We start from the raw sequence: 13,482 nt of genomic DNA, 5'->3' as shown, positions 1-13,482 counted from the left end.
GGGGTCTCTTTCCCTCCGACAGCTCCGCCCCGCAGGGCTGCCTCCATGTACCGAGGGGGCACACACAGCAGGCTCACCAGGCCAGGGTCTGAATTCCTCCTTTATTGGTGCCAAGTGCAACACCCCTTCCCTCTCCCCGCCCCCAGCCCAGCCTCCCTGGGTCCCTGGAGGGAGGTTCCTTTCACGGCTGCTTCTGGGTCTCAGCGGGGACGGCAGGGCCTGAAGCCATGACTGCAGGCCCGAGTCCAGGAGATGGCCTCGGAGACCAGGCCTGACCCAGGGGGGGCCTCAGCGGCATCCTGCAGACACGGGGGGGTTGGGGCTGAGGCTTGCAGCTGGCCGCCTGGTGAACTGGCTGAGCCTCTCCCAGACCCCTGGCCCACTGCCTGCCCAGTTCCCGCCAGGACCCAGGGTGCCCGGAGGAGCAGGTGAGGGGTCTGGGGGAGGAGCCTGCAGGTGCCAGGCTGCCCCCCTGCTCACCAGGTCTGCAGGAGGGGCACGCTGGACCACAGCAGGCAGAGGGGGCCCTCGGCGGACTTGGTCAAGGACGTGCTGTTCTCCGTGTCCTGCTCGCTGCCCCCCGCCCCACATCAGAATTAGTCCTGGAGTCAGGGGGCGGAACTGCTGAGGTGAAGGGGGTCCCCCTGCAGGGCCTGTCCCCTTCAGTGCCCCCGCCGCGGGCAGGTGTCCCCCCCCAGGTGCCCCCGCCGCCCTCACCTGCGCTTCCCCACCAGGCCCTGGAGCAGCCGCTGCAGCCGCGCGCTCTCCCGCAGGCGACTGAGCTCGCTGGTGAACGTCCCGTCCGAGTGTCTCGGGGTCCTGGGGAAGGGGGGGGCGGCGGGAGGAGGGTCAGGCCGGGATGGGGGGCGGGCGCGGGGCCGGGGAGGGGCCCCGAGGAGCGGCGGGCTCACCTGGGGGCGCGGGGCCGGGGAGGGGGGCCCCCCGAGGAGCGGCGGGCTCACCTGGGGGCGCGGGGCCGGGGAGGGGCCCCGAGGAGCGGCGGGCTCACCTGGGGGGCGCGGGGCGCGCGGCGGAGCCCCCGAGGAGCGGCAGCAGCAGCAGCAGCAGGGCGCGGGGGGCCATGGTGGACGCGCCGGGGGTGCTGAGCGCCGCTGCCACGGCCGAGCCCCGCGGTCCTTATAGTGCCGCCCAGGGCAGGGCGAGCGGGGGCATCAGCGCCGCCCCGGCTCCGCTCAGCCCCGGCCACGCCCCATCGATCCGCGGGAAGGTCAGGGCCGCCCCCCCATCTGTCGCCCCGGCTGGCTGCGCGCCCCCAAGTCCCGCCGCGCCGGCGCCCCGGTGCGGACTTGGGGCGGGAGGTCAGCCGGGAGCGGACGGGCTGACCCTCGCGGGCCGGGGGAAGGACAGACCGGCGCGTGCAAAGCGCGGAACCGCGGCGCCCGGGGCCTCGGAGGGGGGCTCGGGAGGGTCCGGGCCGGGACGAAAGGCGAGGCCCCGCGGTGCGCGGGGCTGGGCGGGCGCGGGCTCCGGGGCTGTCGCGGCGCCGGCCGGGGACCCCACTGCCGTTCGCCGCGGGCCGGGGCGGCAGGAGAGGGGGCGGGGGGCGGCGCGGAGGGCGCGATCAGAGCCCGGGGGTGCCTCCGCGTTGGTATTTTTCGAGGCATCAGAGACCTGAGCCCGTGTCAGGGGGGATCAGAGGTGGAGACGCGGAAAGTAGAGGAGGAAAAGGGGAGCAGCTGGGTCCTGCAGCTTAATCAATACGGGATTAAGTTAGGCTTTTAAAAGCCCCGGCGCATGAAAGCCTTAAGCATCAATTACAAACCTAGTAAATGAAGTCATAAACTAGTAATTCTTGTGTTAAACTCTGCACGCATTTTAAATATAATCAGTAATACCCCTTTCTCAGAGCAGTTTTAGGCTTACAGGAAATTGGAGCTGAAATCCAGAGTTCTGGGACCCACCCAGCCTCCCCTCTTCCTGGCGCCTCCAGTGCTACATTGTTACACTGTTGATTATGTATCAGTTGATTATGTATCAGCCCATTGTTGATGGACCGATACTGATACATTGTTATTAACTAAGTCCGCAGTTGACATGAGGGTTCACTCTCCGTGTTGTCCATCCTGTGGGTTTGAACTAATGTGAAATGACACGTGTCCACCGTCACAGTCTCACATGGAGCAGTTTCTCTACCCTAGAACCCTCTGTGCTGACCTGTCCACCCCTCCCCCTAATCCCAGCACCACTGATCTGCTCACTGTCTCCATAGTTCTGCCTTTTCCAGTGCCATAGAGTTGGCATCACACAGTACGTAGCCCTTTCAGATGGGCTTCTTTCACTTACAAAAACGCATTTAGTTTCCTCTTTTTATGGCTTAGCAGCTCATTTCTTTCTTTTTAATCCTCACTGAGGATATTTTTTCCATTGCTTTTCAGAGAGAGTGAAAGGGAGAGAGAGAGAAAAAAAAAACATCGATGTGAAAGAGGCACATCGATTGGTTGCCTCCCACATGCACCCAGACCCGGGGCCGGGGACCGAACCTGAAACTGAGGCACGTGCCCTTGACCAGAATGGAACCAGAGACCCTTCAGTCCGCAGGCCGATGCTCCAACCACTGAGCCAAACCAGTCAGAGCAGTAGCTCATTTCTTTTTATAATATTCTGAGTAATATTCCACTGTCTGGATGGACCAGTTTATTTATTCATCACCTACTGAAGGACGTCTTTGCTATTTCCAAGTCTTGGCAGTTATGAATAAAGCTGCTATAAATTACCTACGTGCAAGTTTTTTATGGACGTAAACTTTCAGTTCCTTTGAGTAAATACCGAGGAGCACAGTTGCTGGATCCTACGGTGAGAGTATATTTGGTTTTCTAGGAAACCACCAAACTGCCTTGCGTCCCCACCCGCAGTGAGTGAGGCCTCGGCTGCTCCGAGTCCTCGCAGCGCTGGGTGTTGTCAGTGTCCGTTCCTGTCGCAGAGGGTTCTGTGACTGCCTTCACCTCAGCTGCAAAGGCTGTCACCGCTGTCCCTGCTGCTTAGATTTTTCTGTGTCTTCACAAAGCCACGCTGTGGCTGCCTTGCTAATTTGGTGGCCGTTCTGAAGTGTGGACAGAATGCGATGGGGTCCAGGCTTTTCCGTGCCCTTATGGGCAAGTGGAACCAGGAAGGAGGTGACCTAAGGAGTACCGTGGGGCCCCAACTTTGCCTCCCTAGTGTGGACACGACTAAGAAGCAGCATGTGATACAAGCTACGACAGAATCCCACATTCAGCCCACAGATGCAAGCGAGGGAGCCACCGTTCCCAGGACAGCAACCTCAGCCGGGTCCTCGATACCAACACACAGAAGAGTCAGCTGAGCCACACCGGCCAGGCTGTCCACACCTTTTAAAAAATATGTTTTTGTTGATTTTTAGAGAGAGAGGAAGGGAGAGGGAGAGAGAAACAGCGATGAGTTGCCTTCCTTACCCACCCTGACCGGGGATTGAATCCAAAACTTGGGTGTGTGTCCTGACTGGGAATCCAACCGGTGACCTTTCGGTACACAGGATGGTGCTCAACCAACTGAGCCACCCGGGACGGGGCCATTTTTTGTTTTAACCAAGATTTAAATGTTAAATTTAAGTGACCCATGCCCTAGCCAGTTTGGCTCAGTGGTTAGAGAATTGGCCCACGGACAAAAGGGTCCTGGATTCTATTCCAGTCAAGGGCATGTACCTCGGTTGCAGGCTCAATCCCCAGCCCTGGTTGAGGCAACCTGTCGATGTGTCTCTCTCACATCCATGTTTCTCTCACTCTCCCTTCCACTCTTTCTGAAAAGCAATGGAAAAAATATCCTCAAGTGAGGATTAAAAAAAAAATTTAAGTGACTCATATCTACTCTTAGTTCTAGATTAGGGTGTAGTAGGTGGGCACTGAAAAGAATCATTTCTCTCAAACCCGTAACCACTCTGCTCCTCCTGCCTCCCACCAGCCACAGGCAAGCATAGCCCAGCACAGCTGGTGTTACAACTGGGGATGCTTTCAGGATATGAGCCTGGGAAGCACAGTAACAGAGTGACCTCATCGAGAAATAACTTGTCTATTATTACAGAGAATTTAAAATATACAAAAGTAGAATGAACTCAACTGTGACAAGTTATGACCTGTCCCTTCTAGCCCATCATCTTCCTCTATTTTTATTTCAAATTAATTTTGGAGCAGATTGCAGAAATTGTATTATTTCATCTATAAGGAGTCACTCAAACAGATAAGGACTGTCATTTGTTGACTCGTGCAGAGAGATCACCTGTTGATCAAGCAAAGCTGAGTCATCAAACCTGCAGCGAGGAAGAGCCAGCTGACGCTGTGGGAACCTGTGGAGCGGAATGGTAAAGGCACTTGCGGGGTGGGTGGAATGAGGCTCAGCTGCTTTATTTTATTTGTTTGTTTCTTAATCTTCCCCTGAGGATATTTTTTTCCATTGAGAGAGAGAGAGTGGAAGGGATGGAGGGGAAGAGAGGGAGAGAGAAAAAGAGAGAAACATTGACGTGAGAGGGACATATCCATTGGTTGTCTCCTCTCCACACCCTGACGCTGAGAAGTGAACCCAAAACTCAGATACATGCGATTGACTGGAAATCGAACCCAAGACCCTTTGGTACACAGGCCGACATTATAACCACTGAACCATGCCTGCCAGGCCTTTGCCCATTTTTAAATGTGATTGTTTGTCTTTTTGTTGCTGAGTTGTAAGAGTTCTTTATATATTCTGGATGTTAGACCCTTACCAGGTATGTGATTTGTAAATATTTCCCCCTGTTCTTTGGGTTTTCTTTTCACTCTCTTGATGATGTCTTTTTGTAACCAAAACCCAGGTTCAACTGACTGCTGCAGCGAAAGCCAAACTCATGAGATAGGTGCTGGTGGGAAGGAAAGTGGTTTATTTAAGTGCCAGCCACCTGAGAAGATGGGGGAGACTCTCATCTCAAAACCCATCTTAAAATCTCAGTGCAGGCAGAGGTTTTTGAAAGGAGGGAGAGGGAAAGTAGAACAAAGGGATCAAGGGGAGGGGGTTGAAAAGTTCTTTAGCCCTGACCAGTAATGGCTCAATGGTTAGAGCATTGGCCTGCACACAGAACAGTCACAGGTTCGATCCCCAGCCCTGGCCTGGGAACATTCGAGAGGCAACCAACTGATGTGTCTGTCTCACATCTCTCACTCTCTCTTCTCTTCCTTCCTCCCTGCCACACTCTCTCTGTGGGAAAAAAAAAAATCCTCAAAAGAAAAAAGAAAAGCTCTCTATGTGCAGCCAGCACAGTCCATTTCGATAAGGATCTCAAAACTGGTCATGTGATGGTTTAGTGTGTGTCACCCTGGTTCTAGGGTTGAAGGTCAACAAACCTCCTGGAGCTGGAACACCTGAAGGTTGGAGCCTGTACCTTCTGAAGTTAGTTCCTAGGATTCTTATACAAACACTCTGTTTATCTAGAAGCTACATATTAGTCAGAGTCAGCATTTACAGAAGCAACGTCAAAAGAATGGTGCGGTGGGTGACAATTCCCCACTCTTATAATTTGATGGACAAAAGATTTTACTTTCATGAAATCCAGTGATCTATTTGTTGTTTTGGTTTGTGCTTTTGTTGTTATATGTAAGAAGCCATTGCCAACCCTGAGTGTCATGGGGATCTGGCCCTATGTTTTCTTCCAAGAGTTTTATAGTTTTAGATCATATATGTGGGTCTTTGACCCATTTTGAGTTAATTTTCATATACGGTGTGAGGTAAGTGTCCAGCTTCATTGTTTTGTGTGTGGGTACCAGGGGTGTCAAAATTATTCACTGGGGAAGGAAGAATGTGCTAATGGAAGCTTGGTAGTAAGTTTTTTAAATTTAAATTTTAAAAAAATATATATCTTTATTGATTTCAGAGAGGGGAAAGGAGAGGGAGAGAGAGATAGAAACATCAATGATGAGAGAGTCATGGATCAAACCCACAACCCAGGCATGTGCCCTGACCGGGAATCGAACCTCAATCGCCTGGATCCCAGGTTGACGTTCAACCACTGAGCCATGCCCGGCCGGGGGGTAGTAAGTTTTGAAATCAGAAGGCATGAGTCCTACAACTTTTTCTTTTTCAAGGATGTTTTGGTTATTTGGGCTGGTTATAATTCCATATGAATTTTGGGATTGGCTTTTCCATTTTTTATTCTATTTTTAAATATGTTTTTATTGATTTTAGAGAAAGGAAAAGGGAGAGGGAGAGAGAAATAGAAACATCAGTTGAAACATGCACGGGGGGCCAGCCTGGGCATGGCCCCAGAACAGGAATCCAACCTGCACCTTCTTGGTGCACAGGACACATGCAACCAACTGAGCCACACTAGCCCAGAAGCTTTTCCATTTTTTGAAAAATTAAAAGCTGTTGGGGTTTTGATAGTGAGTGTATAAAATCTGTATATAGGTTTGGTGAGAAAGGCCGTCTCAACAGTCTCCACAGTCTTCCAATCCATGAACACGGGTCGACTTGTGTGCCTTTAACCTCTCCCAGCAACGTCTTCTAGTTTTCAGGGTACATGTCTTTCACTTTCTTGGCTAAATTTATTCCTAAGTATTTTATTATTTTTGATGCTATTGCAAATGAATGTTTTTTCCTTAACTTTATTTTTGGATCATGGCCAGTGTATAGAAATGTAACTAATTTTTATATGTTCACTTATATTCTGCAACTGTGCTGCATTTGTTTATTAGCTCCAACAGGCTTTGTGGGTTTTTTAAATGTTCTATACATAACATCACTGGCAAATAGAAATAGTTTTACTTTTTCTTTCCAATTTTGGATGCCTTTTAAAAAACTTTTTTATTAATTTATTTTTATTTTTAGAGAGAGAGAAACATCAATGGCCACCTCTTGCAAGCTCCTGACTGGGGATTGAGCCCAAAACCCGGGCATGTGCCCTGACCGGGAACCAAACTGGCAACCCCTCAGTGCACAGGATGACACCTAACCCACTGAGCCACACCAGCCAGGGCTTGGATGCTTTAAAAAAAAAAAATCTTTATTGATTTCAGAGGAAGAAAGGGAGAGGGAGAGAGAGAGAAACATCACTGATGAAAGAGTCATTGATTGGCTGCCTCCTGCACGCCCCCGACTGGGGATGGAGCCCCAAACCTGGGCATGTGCCCTGACCGGGAATTGAACCCCGATCGCCTGGATCCTAGGTCAATGCTCAACCGCTGAGCCACGCCCGGCCGGGCTGGAGTTAGTTTTTAAATGAGGCGTGAGGTTTAGATCAAGGGTTTTCAGGGATTTTCTTTCTTTCTTTCTTTCTTTTTTTGCCTTTGGAAATTAAACAACATAGTCGAAAACACAAAAACATGTGGATGCGTCTTAGAGGGATATCTGTAGCATTAAATGCTTATGTTAGAAAAGACGAACTTTCTGAAATAAGTGGCCTTTTAAGAAACTAGAAAAGGGGCATATTAAGTATAAAGCAAGCAGAAGAAGGGAAGTAATAAAGATAAGGGCAGAAATGAATGAAATGGAAAACAAACATAAAAATCTATAGAAAAATCCATGAACGCAAAAGCTGTTTCTTTGAAAAGATCAGTAAAATTGATAAGCCTCTATCTAGCAAGGCTGACCAAGGAAAGAAAAAAAAAAGGAAAGATATGATTTACAAATACACGGGATGGGAGAGGTGCTGTCACCAGGGACCTGGCAGGTGTAAAAAGAGATAAGGGGACATTAGCATATCTAAACAGTGCCAGGCCCACATCTGAAAACTAACGTGGACCCGACCAATTCCTTGGAAGACCAACTGCTTGCCTTCAGAGGAAGAGCCTGAACAGTGCTGTATTGTTAGGGAAACCGGCTTCCCCGTTAGAGCCTGTCCAACAAGCCCTGGCCAGTGCTGCTCAGGGGCTGGAGCGTCTGGCCGCCCACAGGAGGGTCCCGATTTCGATTCCCCGGTCAAGGGCACGTTCCTGGGTTGCAGGTTCGATCCCCACCTCCGCGGGCGCAGGGGAGGCAACCAGTGGATGTGTGTGTCTCTCTCCCGCTCCCTCCCTTCCAACCTCTGTAACAAATCAATGGAAAAAATATCCTCGGGTCAGGTTTAACACACATACACAGAATCAAAACCAGAACCAAAACCCTGTCCAACAGAGAAAACTCCAGGCCCAGGTGTCTTCCCTGGCAAACTCTCCCGACACTTAGGAAGAGTGAATATCAATGTTATGGAATCTGTCACAGAGAAGGGAAGGGAAGGAAGCTTTTCCCTGCTCGTTTTATGAAGCCAGCATTCCTCTGGTAGCCAAGCCGGAGGCTCCCACGGAGCAGTGCACTTGGATGGCCCCCCTTCGTGGCCCCTGTGAGGACGGGGCTCCATACCAGGGGCCCCTGCTGTGTGAGGAGGTCCATAGTGAAAAATCTCGGGGAGCACATTTTCCCAGCACGCTGTCTCTGGGCTCGGCTGTGATGTCCCAGAGGACGGTCCCGCCGACCTGCCCGTCCAGCCAGGGACCTGCTCCACAAGGCAGTCCTGCCTGCGTGCATCGGGGACCCTCCCCACCTCCCCGGCTCCCACAGTCTTGCGTTGGCAGGTGGGGTGATGAGCCCAGTGAGTTTGAGGTGTGGTGGGTGCAGGGAGAGAGGGTGCTCACTGGGGCTTTTCTTTTCTCCGCGACCAGGCGTCGCTAAGCTTCACTTATCTCACCTGGGGCTCTGAGGTCAACACCACGTCCCAGGTCCCAAGTCCCAGGCTGAGGGGGGCGCACACGTGCTCAGGGCCACATGGTCCGAGGTGATGGAGCGGGTCTGGGGTTGACCACTCAGCTGCCCACCGGGAGGATGGTCAGGCAGTAGCCCAGGGTGGTCCGGGGACCAGACCAAAGGCTGCTCCCTGGAATGGGGTGCAGGGCCCTGGGCCGGAGTCAGCGATTATTGCGGGGGACGTGTCAGGGCTGGGGGGGGGTCGGAGGGGTGTTGGAGAGTGGGGGACGGTGGACCAGGTGCCTCACGCGCAGCGGATCCTCGGGGGACCCGAGGGGGCGGCTCCTGAGCGCCCCGGGCCTGCGGGTGGAGCCAGGGCTCTAGTCCCCCCGCGGGACCAGCCTGAGAAGCGTGTCGTCCCACGCCGCGTGAACAGCGTGGAGTGAGAACCGGCCCCGCCGGCGCCTCGAGCGCCTCCAGGAGCGTCCCCGGGAGAGGGGACGCCCAGCTTGGGCGCAAGTAGGGGCCCGGGGTCTCCGCTGCCGGGCGGGACGGCGCTGCGTGGGCGTTCGCGCGCCTCGGGGTGTGGTTCCGCCTCCGACGGTTCCCCGGAGCGCAGACCCGCCCGCCTCACCCCAACCCTGAGCTGGGCCGGCCCGTGCCAATCACCTCGCTCCACTCGCATCTCGTCTGGCCATTGCCTTGGTCCAGCTACCGGTCCAGCGAAGCGCAAAAGTCCAAGGTGGGCAAATACAGGGCGCACGCCGCCCCCCCCCCGGGGCCCACCGAGCCTGGGCGGGGGGGGCGGGGCCGAGGGCGGGGCTCCCGGGGGCGCGACCTGGGCTCTGTCCGCGGTGCTGAGCGCTCGCTGCGGGCGCGGGGCGGGCGCGCGATGGGGAACCGCAGCGGCGAGGACGCGGACGGGCTGCTGGCCGGGCGCGGGCCGGGCGCGGGGGGCGGCGCGGGGCTGGCGGGGCCGGGGGCGGCGGCGGCGCTGGCGGGGGGCGTGCTGCTCATCGGCGCGGTGCTCGCGGGGAACGCGCTCGTGTGCGTGAGCGTGGCGGCCGAGCGCGCCCTGCAGACGCCCACCAACTACTTCGTGGTGAGCCTGGCGGCCGCGGACCTGCTCCTCGCCCTGCTGGTGCTGCCGCTCTTCGTCTACTCCGAGGTGAGCGCGTCGACGACTGCGGGGCGCACCCCCCCGCGCCCCCGCCACACTCCTCCGGCCCCCGCGCCGGTTTACGCGAGGACCCAGCGCGACCCGGCCTCTTGCCTTCCCAGGACCCGGAGCGGGGCCCCGAGCCCCCCCCCCATCTCGTTGTCCATCTGCGGACCTTCCCTCTTCTGTCCCTCCCTTCTCGCCCTTCCTGTGTTAGTGTCCGTTATCCAAAAGATGACCCCTGTACTTAAAGCCAGGGACCCCACAAGCAGGCGACTTTAGCAGTCCAGCCGCCCACCCCCACCCTCAGCGGGGTTCCCCGCCCCAGGGGAGCCAGGTGGACAGGCAGGCAGATTCAGGACCCCCCCCCCCGCTCCCCCTGGAGCACAGAGACACACACATCACCGCATTGGCCACAGCCACGCGTGACCAGGAACACACACAGTAGTGCCAACCATGAAGGAGGCCTCATCCACGCACGGACCCAGCCCACGGTGGGAAGCGCAGTGAAGGGCGGAGGGAGAGGAGGCCTGGGGGGGACAGCAGGACTGAGGCTGTGGGGTCCCCGCGGAGAACCCGGCCCGGAGCCTCCACTCCAGACCAAGTCCGGTGCTTGGGCGGGTGCCGTGGGTGCCAGCCCTGTCTGCTCCGAGGTTTGGGCACGGAGAAGCTCTAGGGCTGCGCTGGGGACGCGGTGTCCTGGGCTGTGGAGGAGGCTCGGCTCGGGGTTTCTAGAGCGGACACAGTGAATGGTGTGCGGTTGGGCCGAGGCCAGCAGGACAAGCACCTGCCTGACCTGCCGTCCCCCAGAGCCGCAGGCAGACGCCACAGTGAAGGCCTTAAGCTCCTAATCGTCCCAAATCAGCGGGAGGGGATTTAGAAGGTGGGCAGCTGTCTGCTCCTTTGCCCTTGGTGGGGGCGCTGGGCACAGTGCCCAGGTCTTTATACCTTTTAATTCGTTTATCCTACGGACAATTATGTGGGTGCCACTTTCCAGGTGAGGGCGCAGAAGGGGAGCCGCTTGTCCAAAGTCCCAGAACAGCGACAGAGTTTAACCAGACTGACCGACTGTCCGCTGTGCTCTGGGGGGCAGACAGAGTGGTGACGGCCCCTCCGGGCAGCGGGGTGCCGAACCCCTGGCACCCTGAGCCCCGTGTCATCAAGGATCGGGGTCCTCAGGCCATTATAGCCCCCACCCCCACCCCCCCCAAGCCTTTTCCAGTTCTAACAAAAGGAGGTGTAGGGGGGCAGAGGGCCGCTGGCCTGGGCCCCGCTGGCGGACTCAGAGGGTCTGGGGGCGTTTGTTACTGCCCCGCCCCCTCCTCGGGGCCCAGGTCCAGGGCGGCGTGTGGCTGCTGAGCCCCGGCCTCTGCGACGCGCTCCTGGCCCTGGACGTCATGCTGTGCACCGCGTCCATCTTCAACCTGTGCGCCATCAGCGTGGACAGGTGGGCCGCGCCCCGCCCCCGCCCCGCCCTAGGCCCCGCCCCTAGGCCCCGCCCCTAGGCCCCGCCCCCAGCCCCAGCGCCCCGCACGCCCGCCGCCCTCACCGCGCTCGGTCCCCGCCCCCCGCCCCCGCCCCCGCCCCCCGCCCCAGCGCCCCGCACGCCCGCCGCCCTCACCGCGCTCGGTCCCCGCCCCCCGCCCCGCCCCTAGCCCCGCCCCCGCCCCCCGCCCCAGCGCCCCGCACGCCCGCCGCCCTCACCGCGCTCGGTCCCCGCCCCCCGCCCCCGCCCCCGCCCCCCGCCCCAGCGCCCCGCACGCCCGTCGCCCTCACCGCGCTCGGTCCCCGCCCCCCGCCCCCGCCCCTAGCCCCGCCCCTAGCCCCGCCCCCGCCCCCCGCCCCAGCGCCCCGCACGCCCGCCGCCCTCACCGCGCTCGGTCCCCGCCCCCCGCCCCCGCCCCCGCCCCCCGCCCCAGCGCCCCGCACGCCCGCCGCCCTCACCGCGCTCGGTCCCCGCCCCCCGCCCCCGCCCCCGCCCCGCCCCCGCCCCTAGGCCCCGCCCCCCGCCCCAGCGCCCCGCACGCCCGCCGCCCTCACCGCGCTCGGTCCCCGCCCCCCGCCCCCGGCCCCGCCCCTAGCCCCGCCCCCAGCCCCAGCGCCCCGCCCGCCCGCCGCCCTCACCGCGCTCGGTCCCCGCCCCCCGCGCCCCGCCCCCGCCCCTAGCCCCGCCCCCAGCCCCAGCGCCCCGCCCGCCCGCCGCCCTCACCGCGCCCCCGCAGGTTCGTGGCCGTGGCCGTGCCCCTGCGCTACCACCGCCGGGCCCGGGGCGGGCGGCAGCTGCTGCTCGTCGGCGCCACGTGGCTGCTGGCGGCGGCGGTGGCGGCGCCCGTGCTGTGCGGCCTCAACGACGCGCGCGGCCGCGACCCCGCCGTGTGCCGCCTGGAGCACCGCGCCTACGTGGTCTGGTCCTCCGCGTGCTCCTTCCTCCTGCCCTGCCCGCTGATGCTGCTGCTGGGCTGGGCCACGTTCCGGGGCCTGCGGCGCCGGGAGGCCGCGCGCCGCGCCCCGCTGCCCGGCCGCGCGCCCCCCGACGCCGCCCCCGCGGAGCGCCCGCCGCAGGCCCGCAGGAGGCGCGCCAGGACCCCCGGCCGGGAGCGCAAGGCCAGGAGGGCCCTGCCCGTGGTGGTCGGTGCGTACCGGGCCCCGGCGCGGGGAGGGGCAGCGCCGCGGGGCCCCGGCTCACGCCCCCGCCCCCCAGGGGCCTTCCTGGTCTGCTGGACGCCCTTCTTCGTCGTGCACGTCACGCGGGCGCTGTGTCCCGCCTGCGCCGTGTCCCCGCGGCTGGTCAGCGCGGTCACCTGGCTGGGCTACCTCAACAGCGCGCTCAACCCGGTCATCTACACCGCGTTCAGCGCCGGGTTCCGCGGCGCGTTCCGCAAGGCGCTGTGCCCCCGCCGCCCGGCAGACCCCACCTCCCCGCGGGGGGCAAGGGCAGGGCCCGATCTTGTACCAGGAATTAAACCGATTCCTTCCTAAGCACCCAACCAGAAGGCGCCGAAGGGGTGGGGCGGGGAGGGGGCCACGGACGGGGGGCTGCCCCGCGCCAGGCCCCCACGGACCCCATCGGGCCGGTCAACCCCTTCCTTCCTCCCCAATGGGGAAGCCCAGAGAACAGACCCCACGCACGGACTCCTGGTTCGGGTGAGGTGGGGAGTTGGGGGTTGAACCCCAAGGAGAAGCATCCGGGCCAGGGCAGCCCTTGCGGGGAGTCCAGGCCTCTGCGCCCGGGGGCTGCCCCAGGGCTCCCCACAGTGGCCCAGGCCTCCTGCAGCAGGTCCCCTCCCCCCACCTGAGCACCAGCTGCAGGGCCCCCAGCCCCCACCCGGTGTTCTGGGCCAGCAGCTTCCGCCCCTCAGCGTCCTGGGTGTTTCCCGCCCTCAGTGGGAGAGAGTGGACGGTTCACCCTGCAGGGACCTTGCCCTGGGACTGGGGTCCCAGTTTCCTGCTGCTGCCCCTTCCCGCAGTGGGAGGGCCCTTCCAGAGGAGCCAAGGTGGCCCCGCAGTCCCCTGAAAACACAGCTGAGGTGACCCCACCCACCGTTTTGGCAGCTGCGTCAAGGCCAGAGCACAGCTCCCAGCCAGAGATGCCCAAAGCCCGAGAAGGGCCTGGGTGCTAGGTGGGCCCACCAAGGCAGGCCCCTTCTCCCTCGGGGGCCCTCGGCCAT

General features: G+C 59.9%; 2 protein-coding genes across 2 annotated transcripts; one reads left to right on the top strand and one right to left on the bottom strand.

The window, feature by feature from the left end:
• Nucleotides 1-82: 82 nt before the first annotated feature.
• On the bottom strand, nucleotides 83-1,360 carry SCT (secretin). Its single transcript, XM_081153597.1, has 4 exons — nucleotides 1,010-1,360; nucleotides 718-819; nucleotides 481-573; nucleotides 83-299 (listed from the first exon to the last, which is right to left on the bottom strand). The coding sequence occupies exons 1-4, from the start codon at nucleotides 1,081-1,083 to the stop codon at nucleotides 182-184; spliced, it is 387 nt and encodes a 128-aa protein (XP_081009723.1). The 5' UTR covers nucleotides 1,084-1,360; the 3' UTR covers nucleotides 83-181.
• An 8,187-nt stretch (nucleotides 1,361-9,547) lies between these two features.
• DRD4 (dopamine receptor D4) lies at nucleotides 9,548-13,434 on the top strand (the record flags this gene model as incomplete). Its single annotated transcript, XM_081154924.1, has 4 exons — nucleotides 9,548-9,823; nucleotides 11,149-11,261; nucleotides 12,037-12,742; nucleotides 13,282-13,434. The coding sequence occupies 4 exons, from the start codon at nucleotides 9,548-9,550 to the stop codon at nucleotides 13,432-13,434; spliced, it is 1,248 nt and encodes a 415-aa protein (XP_081011050.1).
• Between the last annotated feature and the right edge of the window lie 48 nt (nucleotides 13,435-13,482).

Source organism: Miniopterus schreibersii (genome assembly GCF_964146895.1).
Source record: "Miniopterus schreibersii genome assembly, chromosome: 12".
In the NCBI taxonomy this organism is placed as follows: Eukaryota; Metazoa; Chordata; class Mammalia; order Chiroptera; family Miniopteridae; genus Miniopterus; species Miniopterus schreibersii.
This window is presented reverse-complemented; position numbering and strand designations above follow the sequence as displayed.